We start from the raw sequence: 19036 nt of genomic DNA on the forward strand, positions 1-19036 counted from the left end.
AGGAAGGGAAAAAGGAAAAAAAAAGCATTAAAATACAAAAGCATTCAGCACCGACCATCGAAGCCACAAAGAAGCACAAGATTTACAAAAGAATATCATAGGTTACATTATTCCTGAAGAAAACAGGAAAACAACAACATCATCAAACACCACCCTACCAAGAAAAAAGGTAGCAGCTTGCCACAAACCCTCTGATTCCTGATGCCAAGGAGACGCTTATCTTTTACAAGAATCTGTGGGGTGTTCTTAACACTCCTAAAGAAAAAATATAAACACCTCATTCTCCAAAAAAATAATATAGAAACTTATGCTAGGGCTATAATGCCAGGAATCCGATGAATAATGCAGCTTTAACATGGACTACATCACTGTGCAGTTGCACTTGGACTCCAACTTTGGGGGCTTCACACTCTCACCTGTGTGTAAAGCCTCCGCGTTGCAAGATGCCAACTCCGAGTTCTTGACATTGTCTCTCACCTCCACACTTGGCATCTCGTTGGTGGCTGCCAATTTTTTTCGATTAATCTTTCGTGACCTGTGATTGTTTTTGGTGGCCATCTTTTGCAGATCCTTCTTATTGGCAATGGAATTTCCCATAAATGTAACTGCTCGATAAGAAGACTCGTATAGAGCCGACTCCTTTTCCATCGCAATTGTTGCAGCTTTGTGAGCCACATCATGGACGATAGAACTGCAGAACAGTATGGTATCTGTTGCTTCTTCCAGAGTAAAACTTCTTTGCCCAATTTTCCTTGGAGCTTCGACCGTTATGATTGGTTCTTCTGTGAGAGTCGATGGTCAGTAACAAATAAAGTTTTTACTTATAAATACAAAAAGTAAAGACTAATTTATTTGTCTATAAAAGTTTATTATAAACGGACAAATAATAACTTAAATGACATACCACTAGAAGGGTCCTCAGCAATTTTAGGTTCCACTTCAGAAATCAACACATCCTTGTCTGATGTGGAAATGGAATCTTCTTGGAAATCCTCCACAGAGTTTGGCATTTGAGATGTACAATCATCATGTAAATCCTGGAAACCGACCATATCATTTTGCTCGTCTAATGTCGCAACAGATGAGCAATGTGTTGCGACGTCAGCAACATCATCTTGACAGCCAGTAGCGCTCAGCGTATGATTGCCTTCAATGGAAGATGAATCTGGGGTGGCAATTGGTGCCTCTACTTCTGGACTCCTCTTGCTGTTACCGGAAAGTACTTCTTTAGCATGTTCACAAGAGTCACTGCTCTCAACTATATCATCACACATTTGAAGACTAATATGCTGACTTGATTGTGATGGCAAGACACGTGTTGCCAAAGATGTATCATCATTGCCGGACACATTTATGTCTACAACAGCTTGCTCGGTGGATGTATGCTTCATCACATTCAAATCTTTATCCCCAAAAGATCTCTCTGGATTTTGAGCATCTGATAGTATCTTTTCTATGGCATCACTCTCAACAGCTCCAATAATACTACAAGAAACTTCTTCAGCTTCGATTTGGGAATGGACCAGTGTTTCTATGGCAATACTTGAAGTTTTCGAATGTGGACCACAGCCCTGGGTGCCAGTATGACTTTCACCTCTTGCATCCTGTGTCTCACACTTTGTGCTGCTTAATTGGCGTAGAACGTGGCCATCTGTTTGTCCACATGATCCCATATCAAGAGAGGAAGAAGCAGAAGAACTATCCCTTCCAAGGCTATGCTTCATGACATTGATATTATCTCTTCCATGAGAAGACTCAGCGAGAAATATATTTGCAGCAGAAAAGGCCTTCCCTTGCACGACAGGCCACTTTCTGCTGCTTGACTTGTTCATCAAAACTACTGCTATGCCTGTGCTTTCAGAATTGTCAACCTGGTCAATTTGACTGGGAGTTGGCTGTGATTGTTGAGATTCATAGTTGCTACTAGATTCTGGAGCATACAATTCAGCTGGTATAAGGACTTCCTGTTCAGAATGGTTTTCATCCCTCTTATCATTCGCCAACAGAAATAATCCACTGTCCACAGAGATATGAGTTACTTCTTCACTGCTTTGCTCATGTTGGCAAGGCTCAATGCCAGTTCTAATTTCAGTCAGTTCAGGTATTTCTATTTGGGGTTGCACCTTGGGGTCCATTGTGTCATTTCTATCACCCTGGTTTCCAACCCGTATAGTCCGAGGTTCTTCTGAACCAATCGATCCATATGTTCCAGAACATTCTTCACAAACATCCACATCTATATCTGTGACCACGAAGTGTCTATCACATTTCAAGCAAATACTCATTGTTTCATTAGAATCAATCTTGGAACATTCAGCACCATGTGAACCTCGACTAGCAACTGCCGTATTTAGTGAATCACTATCATTGCCTGAAGAATGGTTCAACTTGGTGTTAATTTTATTGCGCACACTTGAATCAGAAATCTCATTACCACTTTGAAGTTTTGCAGAACAAGTGTCATTGCCAATGTGTTCACTTATCTCATCTAAGATAAACACTTCCTCCTGGAATGAAGGATCTTGTGTCTTCTCCAATTCACCAGTAAGAACGCTCCGGTCATGGTCATTGTCCTCCAAATCAGGGACAATGCTGGCACCATGTTCAGAGCTTGTATTGCTGCTAGTTGTAAGTGAAGAATACCGAGAGAACATAGGTCTATGCACATTGGTTGTTTTCCCAACATAAAACGTGCTGGCAGGAACACTCGATAACAATGGCCTGAACATGTCTTGAGGAGCTTTATGATGATCCTACAGATTATTAGAATAAATAGAAACTTCAGTAAGTGCAAAGAGTATGGTTGACAGAAGACTCAACACCAAGTGAATATAATGAAGTAGTTGTAATTCTCATCAAGTTAAGACAAACAAGAAAACATCGAGAAGATATTAAGTAATGTACCAAGCTTTCAAAAGTTCATAAGCAATCAAAACATATGATAATTTCCATTTCTTGAAATAGATAAACGTGCATTAGCAGACACCTCTTTAGCTTCATGTTTAGATATCTTTAAAAAACAAGAATACAATTCATGCAAGGTTGCTATCTATGCAATTGCTGGACAAGCTTTACACACAGGGAGATTGTGTAAGAATTTCAGTAGAGGAAAAGCATTAGAATAATCAGCTAAATGGAAAATATATTAATAAAATTCGGAATGCTAAATAAGAATGTTGAGACAGATTTCATCCTGATAAATTGGTTTTAGCTTACGTGGAATGTGACTAATTCTCATAAAACTACTCCAGATTACTTGGCAAGTGAAGACTGTTAATTTTAAGAAGCATAATAATACTTTAAATATCTCATTGATGAATGTTCAATATAATTCCTAGTAACTGCCATATGGGTTATTACGGAAATTATCCGATGGTGCGACAGCTCATGCGTAAATCATTCACAGGCAAACTGTTCATATGATAGTAAGTAGAAAATGCAAATCAGCAATCGTATATTCTGTTTGTCATCAGATCCATAAATTCTTGTAGCTTGCATCCTGAAGAGAATTTCAGTCCCTCGCATCATGAATTCTTCAGTTTTTGTCTGTTCTCTTCCAAGATCTGGAGATCCGTAAGGTTGGCAACATAAACACAGAGGACGTTCTAGAAATTATGATTATGGTTAAGAACCTGTTAAGTAAGAATAATAAGGTACAAAACCACAAGGGTAAAAATTTAGCTATTGTTTTGCAACTATAGCAGCAACTTATGATTAAAAAGATAATCGCCCGATACAGAGCAATTGACGAACAAATTTGGTACACCAGCATTCAAATTGATGCAGGTTAATGGGGATGACAAGAGGGATATGTTTGGCACTTTTTTTTATTTTTGCAGGGATGTGTATGCTACCCTGACATAAGGAGGAATAGTTTTGATGTTTTGATGTTACATAGGGATACTTATGATACTTTTCCCTAGAGATAGAAGCCTCCTTAAGTTCTTCACTATTTTTCCTGTCTTTCTTCTCCCATCATCTCCACATGGAGATGATTGGCAAGCAAGCAGGTTTGTGAAGAATACAAGTGACCCAAGGACCAATGCAGCTACTACAGAAGCCAAAGTTGATAAAACTGGGGTTAGTGATGAGATGTATGGTACCTTTTGGCTCATCACTAACCTTATACTGTACTGCTACAGAATTCATGTACCTAATGCAGCACGTCAATGCCACTTTGTGAAAAATGTAACAAAAAAATTGAAAGAAAGATAAAAGCAACAATTGATACCTTACCATCTGTCTAAGTGCAGAATCAAAGGATCTTTTTGGTACAGAACTCGCAGATGAAGATCTGGAAGGTTTTTTGGAGAACATTACAGCTCTGCTGTTTGCAAAAGCACCATATTTTCTTGTAGCAGCAATAGGAGAAACTCCCACAGAAGCATGTGAATCAGTATCATCATCGCAAGAAGTTGACACAGATGGCTTACTAATAGAGCTAAAGGGGTTCCGTTCACTATTTTGTGATGAGCTGGCACTTCTTGAAGCAGATGGTGATATTGACTGCCTTCTAAATTTTGATGAACTTGTTCCATTTGTAGATGCAGGAGACAAACCCCGTACACGTGATGTTGACCGATCTGTTAGAGAAGTTCGAAGGTTTGGTGGTGCATCTGTGGAGAATCCAGGAAGATTTGATTGCCAACCTCGCAATTTCGGTGAGGAAGAATTGCCACGATTTGTCCTTACAGGGGATGTTCCCCTTGTAGAAGAGTATGCCGGCCCAGTGGACCCAGTACTCATCCTCCGTACCGTGGGAGTCGAAGACCTTTGAGTCAGTGGTGAAGGCTTGGCTGGAGGAGTGGAAGGTCTTCGTGAGGGTGTTGCTGATCGCGGAACAGGAAGTGGGCTAGAGCGGGGAACTGAAGATGGTCTAGTTCGTGAATGAGTTACACTGCTACTAGATGTTGGAGATGAACTTAATCGACATGGACTCGCACTGCTCCTATTTGTCCTCGAAGTCTTCTCACTCTGTGACCACATAAAAAGATATCAAAGACATTGCTAGCAAAAGAGGGGAAATGTGAAGGAAAAACTGGTTACACATGCAAGATCAATGTCACAAAAGGGAGTTATACCGTGGATGTTCTTGAGATTGAAATGGGTTGACTTCTTATCCTGCCTCTGGACACATTAGTAGGTTGAGGCTCATCATCATCCAACGAAGGAAATAGGGGGGTCTCAGGAGGAGTCAACAACCTGCTTGGTAACAAGAAATTAATTAGTCATTACTTCACATGGCTAAACTACAAACAATGATTAAAAGTGTTTTGCATTGCTGAGTGAATACAACATAATCAAACTTAAAAAGGAAGAGAGTAGCATGAGAAGTTATAACAGGTTCAATATTTGGCTGTTAAGGTACTGGCACTTGATAATACAATTAAAGTTTGCACAAATATAGAAATAGACCCAAGTGCCTCACAAGGACTTAAAATGAGGAGAAAATAATTTCTATGGAGTTATCAATATGCAGATTCTCTTATATGGGGAACTTACCAGTCATAGTCATGTTTCTCGGCATCTGCATTGAGCAGATCACTGCTCTCTCCTTGAGCTGGAATGGTGATCCCAAGCTTGAAATTTGGAAAATATTTTAATTTTGCTGATGACATTAAAAAAAGAGATCGGTTGAAAGCCAGTTTTAGAAAACTGAACAAGAATGCAAAATAAAGAAAACCTACAGAACAAAAAGCAAGGGTGGAGTTGAGGCATTACATATAGAATCATCAAAATCATCAGAAGAGTGCAGCAAGAAGTTGTCCCTCTCACGGTTCTGCATCTCGTTGAACAGGACAAGATCATCATCCTTGGCCCTCAGTGGAAATTTACTCTCTAAACTGCGGCCCCTCGTGTGGAAACCCTCCGTCCGTATCTCCCTCACAGGAAAGCGCCTCGATGAGGGCGAAGGAGGCATCTTTCACACCTTCAGTATTCCTTACAGACAAGATTCCTTCCGGCTCCTTGCTCGACGATGCGGGTTGTCATATGCCAAAAAATCCAATAGCATAGAACCTTCCATACAGAAGGATTAGGTGCCGATGTCACTGCAACAGCCTATCACACAGAATTTGCAAATGCTAACGTTAAAAATGAGCAGCAAAAACAAACAAAACCTTCTTTGATGCAGAAAACAACAAATTAGAAACAGTCAGCAGCTTCAGCCGTGTTCTTAACTATTCTCTACGTTCTAACACACAATGCCACATAAAAGTGGAAACTGGTCAGCAAGCAAAGTGGCAAATCATCAAAAGCGAAGCAAGAGCACATCAAACTTGCAGAATTCTGATAGAGGACTGTCCGATATCAAGCACCAGACAGACATTCTAGGTAAAAATCCAAGCTTTCCGCAACAATTCAGGACAAAACTAGGAATCTCAAACAAACTACAGAGTCCCCTCGCGAGAGATCCCACATGTCATGATTTCGTACCTCCCAAAGCTCCTACTACCTCCGATCTGTCCCCCCTCCACCTAGGGTTTCTCCACCAACCGCGAGGCTACGCGCAAAAGCTGGCGCCTTTGCGCGTCACCGCTCCCGTTCAGCTCGAATTCGTGGCACGGACAAGCAGCATTCAGAGATTGACGCCGGAATCGAGCGGGAAACCCGATCGCAGAAGGAAGGGCCCCAGTTCTCCTGGATTCGCAGGTCGGGGTGAGTCGCGCGTAGGGGAATTTGCACGGATTTTGGCAGGGATCGAAGGAAGAGGAGGAGCGGAGGAAGAAGAGCGCTCACCGATCTCGTTAGGGCTTCTCTTCCTTCGATCTCTTTAACTGTTTCCACGGTTTCGTTGCCACACTCTTCTCACAGCTGCTGTTGCTGCAACAACTACTTCTACTCGTTTAGATAATCGGGACAAAATTACTGGAATGCCACTGCAGGACCGGAATTATAATGGATTAACGAGTTAATCTATGGGATTAATGATGGAACTCAATTAGCACTTAATTAACTCATGAAACCAATCTATCCATAATAATAATTATTATTTTAATATATTTTGGAAGTAGAAAGATCATTCTGTCTTAATTTGGAACTCAATTAGTACCTAATTAACAGAGACAAACCAATCAATCTATGCCACGTGGCAAAAAGATAATTTTTTCTGCATAATTTGTGCAATCACAACTTTTCCAATTGTTAATTTGGTATCGATTAGAATTCCAACACACATACATAGTAAGTAGTATTGGTCTTAATTTGGAAGCCAATTAGCCCTTAATTAACACGTGAAACCAATTATTTTATGTCACGTGCAAGAAAATATATTTTTTGGTGTGTAATTTGGATGACATAATTGTTGAAATTATTTGCCTTTGTACTTTCAATTTGGCAGCAATAGTCTTAATTCGGAACCTTAGTAGTCCTTAATCAACACGTGCAACCTCACTTTGGTTGATTAGGCATTTAATTAACCATATTTATATTGTTAATGGACTCTACTTTGGCGGGTAGTCTTAACCATAGAACTATAATTAACCTCTCATTGAGGCGGCAATTTGGGGGTTTATTGTAATGCCAGGGGTAATTTTATGAACGGCCTATGATTTGATTAAGCCGCACTCGACTACGACGCCGCACCTCCAAGAAAAGAAACCCGGGCAACCATTGGATGACTCCCCGGGGACCCACCCAATTCATGACTCGATGTGCGTTCGCATTCTGAACGTTGCTTAGAAGAGAATAAGCGTAGGAAAGCTGCGCCCGAGACAGCATCTAAGAAGCATAGGTGGGGGCCAAGCTTGCATTTGAAGGAGTAATGCTGGGTGGGGTTTGTTGGCATGCACATAATATATCCATTATGGAAGCCTTCTCACATCTTTAATTACATATTTGATACACTAATTATTCAAGATTTTATTTTAGAATTATTTTTTTGATTTACAATAATTCTAAAGGCATCTCCGGAGCTGAGATCGAGTCTGATCGGGTCCAACCCAATTCGGATTGGGTCCGTTCGGGCCGACCCACCGAATTTGCAGCTCGGGATTGGGTCGATGCGCCACAGCTAGTACAATTTAAACAACTCGATAGGATGCGTACACCTCACAGATCGCATCCACGTGTCGCTTCAGAGCAAGGAGTGTAGCAAACAATTTACGGAGTCTTTTGCTTGGAATCCCAAGGCCGAGAGAAGTCCAAGTCAAAAGAAACGTGCTGGTTTTAGTGACCTTTGTAGCCAAATCATCGACGTCGATTCCGCAGGTTGAACGGCGAAGCCGATGCTGAATCGGATCACGGCCGTCCATCGGAAATAGATGGACGTACACCAGGAGATCGTATTCGTACCGTCGGATCGGATTAAATAACGGTCAAGATGTCTCCTAGCACCGACCAAGACGACCCCGCGGGTGCTATAAATATGTCAGGCGATGGCTTTCGGATCCGGTCGCTGTTCGCTCTATCCGTCGCTGGGCTTCGGGAGATCGCGTGTGGGCGCGTGTTGTCGAGGAGAAAGAGAGGCGAGAGGCGAAGGGGCGGGCGCGAAGCGAGGAAAGAGAGGGGCTGTTCGATTTCTAGGGTTTTTCTTGAGAGGGCCCCCCCGGTGGCTCCGTCCTTCGATTCAGGTTTTGGAATTTGCTATTGCTTTGGGTCTTTAATGATTTAGGTTTTGCTTCCTGCTGTTTCGTGGATGAATATGGCTGGGGTTTCGTACCTTCTCATGTTTGGATTTGGATAGACGAAATTGGATTCGGATATCGAGATACCGGGTTTTTTGGATCCCGGTACCTAATTATTTTTTAGGGTTTCTTTTGATTGATGTGCTTTTGAGGTTTGGGTCGTTTTTGTAGGGGGGATTTTGCCCACGATTTAGAAGTATATTTGGGGTTTGGCTTCTGGTTTTGGGAGAAGCTTCGATTAGCTTTTGCTGGTAAAGTTCCATTCCTGAAGGGTTGAATTTTGTGTAAGTTAGGATTTTGATCTTTGATAACTCGTGGTGCGATTCTGAGGTATTTAGGGATTTATAGATTGACTTTTGCTTGTGAGAGTGGATTGGTAAAGCAAAAATTTTTTTAAATCAGGATTTTGACATTTTCTTGGGCAGCAAGCTTGGATTTGAGGGTTAGTTGTGATAGTTACTTGAGTCATTTGTGCATATTTGAATGTAAACATCGGATGATTAAGAGCAATCTGATACCGTGTATATTTCTCCCAGCTGACGACTGAGAACAAAGATGCACTCATCCTGTTGATTTTTTCTTTTTTAGTGAACTGCAAAAAGAAAAGACGACCAAATTATTTTCAGCAAATAGATTGCATTCATTGCAAAATGGATAATCTTTTGTGATCTTTTTGAATGACTGATGTGAACAGTTGTCTTGGATTTACCGTATGGCACCTACAGTTCTTTTAGAGTACACCAAAGAGAAACAGATGAAGAGAAGTTCACATGATCTTTCTTTTGCTACGAAGGGGAGAAAACAGAAATTATCTCAAGGATATCGTTCTGGTTCCATCAATGACTACCAGCATAACTCTGAGAAGATTAATGAATCAGAAGGTTTTGGCATCGCAATACGTGCAGACTCCTCGGATAATTCTAGTGCTCCAAAGAGGAAGAAGTGCGTAAATGCAAATGTGGCCAGATGCAATGATTTTGGTGTCCCAGTGCAGGTGATTTCTCTGTCAAAGATGTCTGGTTCTCAGAGAGAAGAAGTGAAAATGAGACTAAGATCAGAGCTAGGACAGATTCAGTTGTTTCAGAAGCAACTGTTTTCTAGGAGTGTGACATCCCTTGGCATTAGCACATCATCTTCGTTTAATGTCAGTGAGAAAAAACATGATCCGCGGAGTGGTTCCCAAATGAGGCGTGGGATATCAGGAAGGTTTGAGTCTTCAAAAACGAATGCGCCTCCACCTCCTGTGACCGATTCAAATTTAGTGTTGATGAAAGAATGTGAGGTGCTCCTCAGTCGATTGATGACACACCACTATGCTTGGGTCTTCAACGAACCAGTAGATGTAGAGAAGCTGAACATTCCAGATTACTACACTGTCATTAAGCATCCAATGGACTTTGGCACCATCAGCACTAAATTATCCTCAGATGCCTATCCCAGCCCACAGGGTTTTGCTGCAGATGTGAGGCTCACTTTCACAAATGCAATGACCTATAACCCACCTAGTAATAGCGTTCATATCATGGCAAATAAGCTCAGCAAGTTCTTTGAAACTCGGTGGAAAACCATAGAGAAAAAGTTAGCTGCAGCGGATGCTGTTATTAAGAAAGAATTTCAGGTTGTTAAGCCTGAGTTTTCCTCCAGCAAGAGGAAAATGGCTCCTACTGACGACAATAATCCTGTGCCTAAGAGGACAAAACCCAAGATGACGGATGAGGAGAAACAAAGTCTGACCAGACTGTTGGAGTCGCTTTTGGCAGATCTACCAGATCACATTATTGATTTTCTGAGACGACGGAGTGGCAATGTAAACCAAAGCAGTGATGAAATAGAGATAGATATTGAATCTTTTGCCGATGACACACTCTTTGAGTTGCAGAACCTTCTGGATAGCCATATGCAAGAGAGAGAAATGAGACACCAGGCCGAGCAAGTGAATGAAAATGGTGTTAGCACGTCACAGTTGCATCCTTGCAAAGGTTTGCCCTCGTTGTGTATATGGTATTTTGAAGAACAAGTGTAGTTATAATAAGTCAGAAAATTAGTCTTGTGCCTTCCTGTTCATTTGCAGGCAATGATCTTGCTGACGAGGAAGTAGATATATGTGGTGACGATCCTCCCATGTCTAGCTACCCTACTCTGGAGATTCAAATGGACACAAAGGCAACAAATGTCAATTGTAGCAGTTCAAGCAATTCAAGTAGTGATTCAGGTTCTTCCAGTGGTGTGTATTTCTTTGCATGCATTATAGTTTATGCATACATTTTTTATCCATTTGCTCTTGTTTTTATTTTAAGCAGTCATGCCAGTATGTCGGTCTGGCTGTTAGGAGAGAAGAGGAGCGGAATGGGTGTTTTTTTTTTTTTTTGGGAGGGGGGAGGGGGGAGGGGTTGTTGGTGGTGGATTTATATAGGTGTAGATCTTCATGTAACTTGGAAGTGTTTATGATGGTTTGTGGCTTCTGAATACATTAGACAATTTTTGGGTCATTTTTTTTAGGGCCATGGCTTGTGGATTTAGAGTTATGCGTAAGCTAAGTGCGCTATTTCCTTCCACATTTTATTTTTTCCCATCCTCAACCCTTTTTGTGTGATGCATTTCTGGCTTCGGTTGTGGATTAGATGTGGGTTGGATGTTATGTAAACAAAGATATAAACTACGGGGTTAGTTCTCATCATTTCTTTTCCTGCCTGTAAGGTTTGATGAGTTGCTTGAATTGTGGAATTGGTTCTTGCGATTGATATGTCTGCTAACATAGTGCTTCATTGTCGTCACTGTCCATAATACTTACATTAGTTTGCATTTTTAAATATACAGATCAGCCTCCGTTCATCGTGCATTTATTATAATTGATGAGGTGATGAGCACCATTTATGGTTTCCTTGGTCTTTTGGAAGAGCTAGAGCTTCTGTAGTGATTTGCTTTGCCTAATATTCTTGATACTTTAGAGAACTGAAGTTGTTTTAATGGCTATAAATAGCATGACTAATATTTTGAAAATTCTCACCTGAAGCCATCATATTTTGTTTTTGATGGTAGAGCATTTCTCTTCTTTAGTGCAAGGTTTTGGTTCCCCATTTTCCCTGCAGTTAAGGTGGATGACTCACTTTTTTAGGCTGAGTTTGATGGCCTTGGACTTGGAGCCTTTTGGCCTATGTAACTGTACCCTTTGTCCCTAATCAAAATGAAAAATAACAATCATTTAAATTGTTAATCACTATTTCTAGGAGTTGCCAACCTTAGGAACTTGCAGGCCTCATAAGATTATTGACAACAAAGTGAAGCATTATGTGAGGAACGGAAACTCCATTGATGCCAGCATTATTGACAAAAAAATTATGAACTCAAAGACCCCTAATATAATGCAATCTATGATTTCAATTTTCTAGTTACTATTATATGAACATCTCAGAGAAGGATTTGTGCATGAAATGTGCCATCATCAGATAATTTCTGTGTTGATCCATTTCAACATCCATTTATTAAGATATTCAAGTTTTGTGGGAACTAGTCATTGGCTCTATACTAGTTCCACTTCCCTTCTTCCAGTACTTTTCCCTCTTGCTCCTTTTCTCTCGCTATTTAACGCCATCATGCTTCTTCTTTGATGCTGTTCTGCTGCCAACATTGTTTACTAGGTATGTCTTCTTTGTCACTCCATCTCACATGTTCCCGTCTCGTCCCCACTTGAAATTCCAATAGAAGCTTCTGTTTTGGGAATATAAACCAGATGCTAAAACTGGTCTAGTTCAAAATATTTTGTGAACTTCTTTACTTTTTCTTCTAATTCAAATTTTTTTTTCTTTAAACACCAAGCATGTTGGAACATGTAGAGCTAAATGATGCATATCATTTAATTGATAAGGCATTTTGGAGGGGTGTGTGATGTAGAACAAAAAGAGAAGTAGAGAGAGAGAGAGAGAGAGAGAGAGAGAGAGAGAGAGAGAGATTAGAGAGGGGAGTAAGAGATTAGAAGAGAGAAGATGCAAGTTTTCTTCATTCAAATCTGAACTGTTTCATCCATTGACAAGCTCCACTATTTATAGGATTTGAGGAGTTTTAGTACAATCAATGAAGATAATGATGCTCAAGAGTAACCTTCTAGGCTGCCTCCTTTGAATTCTAGGGTACTTGTATGCCTTTTGGAAACCCATGTCTTATAGGAGGCCTAAATAGTTTTACAAAATTTATCAGAGATGAGAAGAAAAGAAAAAGTGCACTGAATATGAAAGTAAGGTCCCAAGGTTAAAACCCAGAAAGACCAAAAGACTCTTCATTTTTCATAACTCCTCGTTTCTAGGCTAGCTGATTGATGATATTTTGTTGATTCATCCTCTAATGTGGGAGATTCAGGAGCTATGATCTTGGGATAAGGTTAATAACATGTTGGATTTCTCGTAAAGGTGATAATTCACTAGGTAATTCCGAATGTATTACATCAGAAAATTTATCTAACAAGGATTTAACCTCAGGAGTTAGGTCAGGAGTAGTGTAAGGGCTAGGAATATCTATAGCGATGATGGCCTTACAAAAATACTTAGGACCTAGTAAGTGGAGTTCCTTGGTGGTTGGGGCTTGTGGAAGGGACTTGAGAGTTCCTGATTGCCCTTTTTTTTTTTGTTTCGTAGGTTGCAGGATATGTTTTTACCTTTATACCAAAAGACACATATGATTCTTCTCCCATGATTGATAATATCAAGGTTATACAGCCAAGGCCGACCTAGAAAGATGAGGGCAACAGCCATCTAATAGAACATCGCAATAAGTCCTATCCTGGTAATTGCCTGTTTTGATTGGTACCAGGCAACTCTTAATCATGGGCAAGGTGGTTTTGTCAACCCAAACTACCTTGAATGTCTTCTGATTTGACTCTACCTTAAAGTTTAAACACTTTTGAGACTACTACCCCCATGTATAACCAATTTGCATGTTCTCTCTTGCTTTGAATAAAAGTATAGAAGATACTTGTCCTCTTCCATTCGTTAGATACACTAGCAATAGAGAGAATGATGCAGGTAACATTGACATGGTTATCAAGTTCTATTTTGTTTTTATCAGCCGAGTAGGTTTCGGGTTCAACTACTTGGCCTACTTCAATTTGATCCTCTGGTTCTTGTTTTAAGGTAAGCGTACGTTTGGGACAATGAGAGACAATATGACCTTTATTATGGTAGTAGTGACATCAAATTGAACATGAACCAATTTGAGAATCAAGTGATCGAACAAGTTGGATGAATCATGATTAGGCTAGGGGTGTTGCTGGTCATGGGGATTTTCGGTTTGACAAAGCCACCACTTTAGGTAGATTGAGAATTGGTTACATCGTTGAAAGATTGAGAAGATGCTTGACAAGTTGGATATTGTTGAAGTTTCTTCTCAGTCTTAATGACTCGTCGAGAAACTTCTTATATGTCAGGAAAACTAAGTGAGACTTTTCGTTAGATGTCAAGTGTTAACTTGTTAATAAAGTTTTGGACAGTGATGATTTGGTCCTCATCAATTTCACACCTAAGTAAAAGTTACTTAAATCGAGCCAAATATTTATCCACACTATAACTCAACTGCTTATGGTTTAACAATTGTTCGATCAGTCGGCTTCGAAAGCAGGTTGACAAATAATTCTCTCTAAAAGTAGGTTGGCAAATAATTTTCGTAAGTTTTGTTTCATGACTTTCCGTTAAGTGATGAGAGACTTACGAAAGTGTTCAAGACTATGTTGGACATGTTGTCAATACTTCATAGAAGACCCTGTTAGTTTCATTTTTGCAAACCTCATATTCAATTTCAATCATTCCGTACCACTCAAAGTAGTCATTCATATTATCTAACTAGTCAATAGAGACATTTGGGTCAAACCTATTATTAAAGTTTGGCACATGCACTTTAACTCTTCTAGCCATTTCCCCTAGGTTGTTAGCAAATTGAACTTGTTGGCCCATTACTTGGGTTTATGGATTTCTAGCAGGGTATATGAATTTATCATTAAGGTCAAAAGTTTGATCATCGAGAATTGTTGGAGCATAGTTGTGAACAGGTGATCCATAGGGTAAATCTAGGATTCGTTCGAAGTGGAGCTTGGGGAGTAAACAAAATAACTTGATTTATAGTTATGGATTGTGGAGAATGGTTATATTGCCTAATCGACTCATCAACCTCCTCATTCATGGGTCACTTTTCAAGATTGAGGACTTAGGTCAGTTGGTCAGATAACTTGTTCAACATTGTGTTGTGATCTAACGTTGTATTGTGATCTGCTTGTTTGGTCCTAAGGGTGTCTACCTCACTCTGTTAGATTTGCGAATCATCAAGATTGGGTTGATTTCTACCTCGCCTAGCTATGATTTTTATGCTATTGACAAATTGTCTTTTGTTAATGATGTTGTTAACTGCTACAAGGTAGAGGTGTAATGATCCAAGTGGTTCTTACATTTTTTCTCACTTTTTTTTGGGTGGGTGACAACTTTGAAGGTTTTAAATTTTAATGGTACCATGGTTAAAGGGGGGAGAGAGAGAGAGGGTGATATATAAAAAAAGGGGTTGAAATGGGGGAAGAAGTGATGAAAGCCACCATATAACGAAATATACTTTTTTCCTGACAAATACATGTGAAGTTTTCAAAAAGTACCAAGCATCAAATTCTGTAGGGATAGTCACCCCAAAGTCCAACTCCACATGCAAGGGGTTGACATTGGAGGTGCAAGGATATCGGGTTTCTTATTAGGCTCTTACCAACTAATATAGAACAAAAAGAGAAGTAGAGAGAGAGCAAGAACGTAAGAGAGGAGTGAGATTAAAGAGGAGAGTAAGAATCTAGAAGAGAGAAGATGCAACTTTCTTCATTTAAATCTAATTTGTTTCATCCATTGACAAGATCCACTATTTATAGGGTTTAGTAGTCTTAGTACAATCAATGAAGATAATGATTCCCAAGAGGAACCTTCCAGGTTTCCTTCTTTGACTTCTAGGGAATGCGTATGCCTTTTGGAAACTCAAAATGTAACTTCTAGAAGACATAAATAGCTTTAAAAAACTTATCACACAGTTGAGAAGAAAAAAAAAGGAGCAGTTAATACAAAAGTTGGATCCCAAGGTTAATACCTAGGAAGACCAAATGACTCTTTTATCTTTCTGCACAACTCATAGAGTTTCTAGGCTAGAATAAACTCTTCTAGAATATGTTTCTGCTCTGCATTAACTAGAGCTCTTGGATTAATGTGTTTTTTTAATGATTTATAAATAAATTGTGTTTATTGTCATTTTTGTTAATTGAGTGATCTAGAGATGGCTAGTTAATGATGTAAAACTCATGTTTTGATTGAAATTTTTACAATGATTATCTTTATGCTTAGATTTTTTTTACAATTTTTGTAAGGTAAATATCTTATTTTGCTTAAGTAAGCGCTTACCTAAGTGCTGCAAGCGCTTTCAATAACGTTGTCCTTTTGAATTATTTGTACATTTTAGTAGCCTTACATATGCGTTTAGTAGTTCCTTTTTTTTTTTTTTTGACAATTATAGTTGATCCTAAACTTTTGTTTTTTCATGTATTTAGACTCCGATAGTTCTAGCGAGAGCGAATCGGAGGATGAAGTTACTATTCTGAAGAATGCTAAGGTATGTTCCAAACTTTGCTTTCTGGACCATGAATATAGTGTCCCTAGAACTAATTTCCCCTCTTCGTTGAGTGCTCTCTTTTTTTTTTGCACTGTTTAGAAATGTGTTCTTCTGAGAAAAAGAGTTAAGGACTGAAATTTTTTATTCCTGTCCTCTATCAGAAAAATTCTGGAAATAAGGCAGGTTCTGATCAAGAGAAAAGTGATGTAATGAACCCATTTGATGTGAACCGTGAGTTTCTGATATTAGAAACTGTTGGTTTGAAAGGAAAGAAAATCAAGGTATTTTTAGTTGCATTGAACAGTCCTATAACTTAAATTATTGGCAACTTGCAGGACCTTCGAATGGGTTGAATTTCTCAGAGAATGATGCTGATCCTAAACCCTTATTGGTTGGATCTGACGAATGTCAAGAGGGTAAGCATGAATTTCTAAGAAGAAATATACTACCTAGGGTCCTAAGCTTTTTATTTGCATGGATTGGCTTATCTTCCCCCCCTATAAATTTTAGGGGATCATACACCATCTGAGAGAAAAGTCTCCCCGGAAAAGCTATATAGAGCTGCTTTACTGAGGAGTCGTTTCGCTGATACTATTGTGAAAGCTCGGGAGAAAACTCTCGGTCAGGTTGGTTGAACAGAGGCTAATCTGCTGCAATTTTAGTACTTGTGCTCTTATGCATGTAGCGGGTGACCATCATAATCCTGACTGGTCATATATATTGCTGCTCAGTGTGATAAGGGGGATCCTGAAAAACTGCAGCGTGAGAGGGAGGAAATTGAGCGTCAGCAAAGGGAAGGTAATAATGATTATCACCGATGATATCTTTGCACCAGTTACTGAAGTTCATTTTGTTAAGGAACTTTTGTTCTCTACTGGAATAGAGAAAGCGCGGCTTCAAGCAGAAGCTAAGGCTGCTGAGGATGCTCGTAAACGAGCTGAAGCAGCAGCTGCGGCTGAAGCTAAGCGCAAAATAGAGCTTGAGAGAGAAGCAGCACGTCAGGCATTGTTGAAGGCAAGTACTTGTGTATGTTTGGTAAGATTCTTCGAGTGTCCTTTATCGTATGTTTTTATTAACCATAGTTTTTCTAATGTCATTGCAGATTGAGAAGACAGTGGACATCAATGAAGACTGTCGGATTCTTAAAGATCTGGAAATGCTCGGGACAGTTCCAGCTGAAAATGAGAAGCACACAGGTTATTCTCTGGATGGCATAGGAGGCTTCAGACTTGGGGGGAGTAACCCTTTAGAGCGACTTGGGCTATTCATGAAAGTGGATGATGAAGAAGAGGAAGAGGTTGAACATAAAAGTGCTCCTGTAAATGATGTCGAGGAGGGAGAGATCGATTGACAGTATTCTCCTCCATACACTGGTTTTGCTCTTGGATCTTGTCAGAACTAAGGATTCTGACATCTGCAGAAGATGATGCATCCCAAGTGATTTGGCTGTCACCTTCTAGGACGCAGAGTTTGCTACCTTTTGGGGTAATTAATTGACGGCTAAATGGGCGGTCAAGGTGGTCTATTTTCTGTGGCTTACATTCAGGTTTGGAAATTGAGGTTTTCCACCCAGAAGAAGGATATGGTGTTGCGTGTAGATCTGCTTGATTGGTGACAAGGTGGCTGTCTAATTATGATTTGTACATAGAGGATTGACCGATTTGGTCCTTGTAATCCGAACAGCTGGCATCCTATGCTGGGGATCATTACTCTGCATCCCTTAGTGAAATGGTGCGTGCATGAAGTCGTGATTCTTCTAGCTTTGTTTTCACAAGATAGGTTTCTTTACATATTCCCTCCCAACTGTACAGGGAAGCTAACGGTGTGGAAACAATTTCCCCGAGTCTCATTTTTTAGATGGTTAGCATTTTCCCGATATCTCATTCTTCTGTTTTCCGCATTATGCCTTATGAATTAGCTTTTTTTGTGGAATCTTCTGCATCCAAGAGCAATATGCATACCTTCTTTTCTAGTGCTCTTTTATGGTGTACCCGCAAGATTGAAACATAGTGCTCTCTTATTTGTCAGCTTGATTCTCTGTTCTTGTGATCATGTGACTGAACTATGTTATTTGCACTAACCTTTTTAAGTCTGAGATCATAGCCACAGTTATTGTGGTCCTGTCTTCATGATATTATATCGTCTGCTACTTTATTATGCCCCCCCTGATGATTACCATGTGCTTGTGATGTTAGGTTAAATCCTGTGTCACATTGTTTCCCAATAATTGTAAAAGTTACTGCTGTTCATATAATTGCTACAGTGTTTATCCTTTCCGTGATCTGTAAGAAACAGCCTCGAGTTTTGAGGACATGTCTTTGGCTCTCTTTAAAATATGTAATCCACATGCTACCAAACGCATTTATCATAGCTTTCTTTCGTTATCTTGAAACTCGCAATCAAATCTACCATGTTGAAAACGTGAAAACCGCGTGTTCTCTCTCGAGTTTTGCATTTTAATGATGGCAGTGTGACAGCTGAGGAAGAAGGCCTTGGCGTGAAGGAAATGTATCACAGCATATGCTGTAAGTAGTAAACCTTCAAGCAAAAGCTTCTCGATCACACTGCCTTTTCCTTGGATGCATCCATATGTATTATCATTATTACTCTTTGTCGATAGCATTGCATCTAAAATCTGAAATCTATAAACGAAAAAAGATCTCCATTATCAACATCGAGGATTTAATTAGGAGGGAAGACTCTATTATTCGTCGAGACTGCAAGCAATCTTTACCAACCATTTGCGGAGCGGTCCTCGCAGTCACCATCCTATTAGGCTCATCCATTCCCCGAAACGA

General features: G+C 39.8%; 2 protein-coding genes across 5 annotated transcripts; one reads left to right on the forward strand and one right to left on the reverse strand.

Moving 5' to 3' along the window:
• Positions 1 to 59: 59 nt before the first annotated feature.
• LOC103976575 (uncharacterized) lies at positions 60 to 6839 on the reverse strand. 3 transcript variants are annotated; one of them, XM_009391831.3, is made up of 8 exons: positions 6739 to 6816; positions 6436 to 6639; positions 5722 to 6060; positions 5503 to 5608; positions 5082 to 5202; positions 4237 to 4974; positions 905 to 2753; positions 60 to 782 (listed from the first exon to the last, which is right to left on the reverse strand). In XM_009391831.3, exons 3-8 carry the CDS (start codon positions 5918 to 5920, stop codon positions 361 to 363), a joined length of 3435 nt encoding a protein of 1144 aa, XP_009390106.2. In that variant the 5' UTR covers positions 5921 to 6060; positions 6436 to 6639; positions 6739 to 6816; the 3' UTR covers positions 60 to 360. The 3 variants fall into 3 exon arrangements, with proteins under 3 accessions (XP_009390106.2, XP_009390108.2, XP_064960578.1); XM_009391833.3 differs by lacking the exon at positions 6436 to 6639 and having other exon boundaries at positions 6739 to 6839; XM_065104506.1 differs by having other exon boundaries at positions 60 to 779; positions 6436 to 6816.
• Positions 6840 to 8396: 1557 nt separating this feature from the next.
• On the forward strand, positions 8397 to 18141 carry LOC135610255 (transcription factor GTE8-like). Of its 2 annotated transcripts, XM_065104544.1 has the most exons (10): positions 8397 to 8570; positions 9319 to 10603; positions 10696 to 10848; positions 16177 to 16238; positions 16400 to 16469; positions 16574 to 16654; positions 16749 to 16864; positions 16970 to 17036; positions 17122 to 17252; positions 17341 to 18141. In XM_065104544.1, the coding sequence occupies exons 2-10, from the start codon at positions 9337 to 9339 to the stop codon at positions 17587 to 17589; spliced, it is 2196 nt and encodes a 731-aa protein (XP_064960616.1). In that variant the 5' UTR covers positions 8397 to 8570; positions 9319 to 9336; the 3' UTR covers positions 17590 to 18141. The 2 variants fall into 2 exon arrangements, with proteins under 2 accessions (XP_064960616.1, XP_064960623.1); XM_065104551.1 differs by lacking the exon at positions 8397 to 8570 and having other exon boundaries at positions 9027 to 10603; positions 10696 to 10836.
• Positions 18142 to 19036: the final 895 nt, after the last annotated feature.

This window comes from Musa acuminata, chromosome BXJ1-2 (genome assembly GCF_036884655.1).
Source record: "Musa acuminata AAA Group cultivar baxijiao chromosome BXJ1-2, Cavendish_Baxijiao_AAA, whole genome shotgun sequence".
Classification (NCBI taxonomy): Eukaryota; Viridiplantae; Streptophyta; class Magnoliopsida; order Zingiberales; family Musaceae; genus Musa; species Musa acuminata.

Coding starts and splice junctions, on each gene's coding strand:
- LOC103976575 (XM_009391833.3), bottom strand. CDS start 5,920: ATGCCTCCTTCGCCCTCATCGAGGCGCTTTCCTGTGAGGGAGATACGG. Junction 5,609..5,721: donor TGATTTTGATGATTCTATAT/GTAATGCCTCAA, acceptor TAATGTCATCAG/CAAAATTAAAATATTTTCCA. Junction 5,203..5,502: donor GAGAAACATGACTATGACTG/GTAAGTTCCCCA, acceptor GTTACCAAGCAG/GTTGTTGACTCCTCCTGAGA.
- LOC135610255 (XM_065104544.1), top strand. CDS start 9,337: ATGGCACCTACAGTTCTTTTAGAGTACACCAAAGAGAAACAGATGAAG. Junction 10,604..10,695: donor ACAGTTGCATCCTTGCAAAG/GTTTGCCCTCGT, acceptor GTTCATTTGCAG/GCAATGATCTTGCTGACGAG. Junction 17,037..17,121: donor TGAGCGTCAGCAAAGGGAAG/GTAATAATGATT, acceptor CTACTGGAATAG/AGAAAGCGCGGCTTCAAGCA.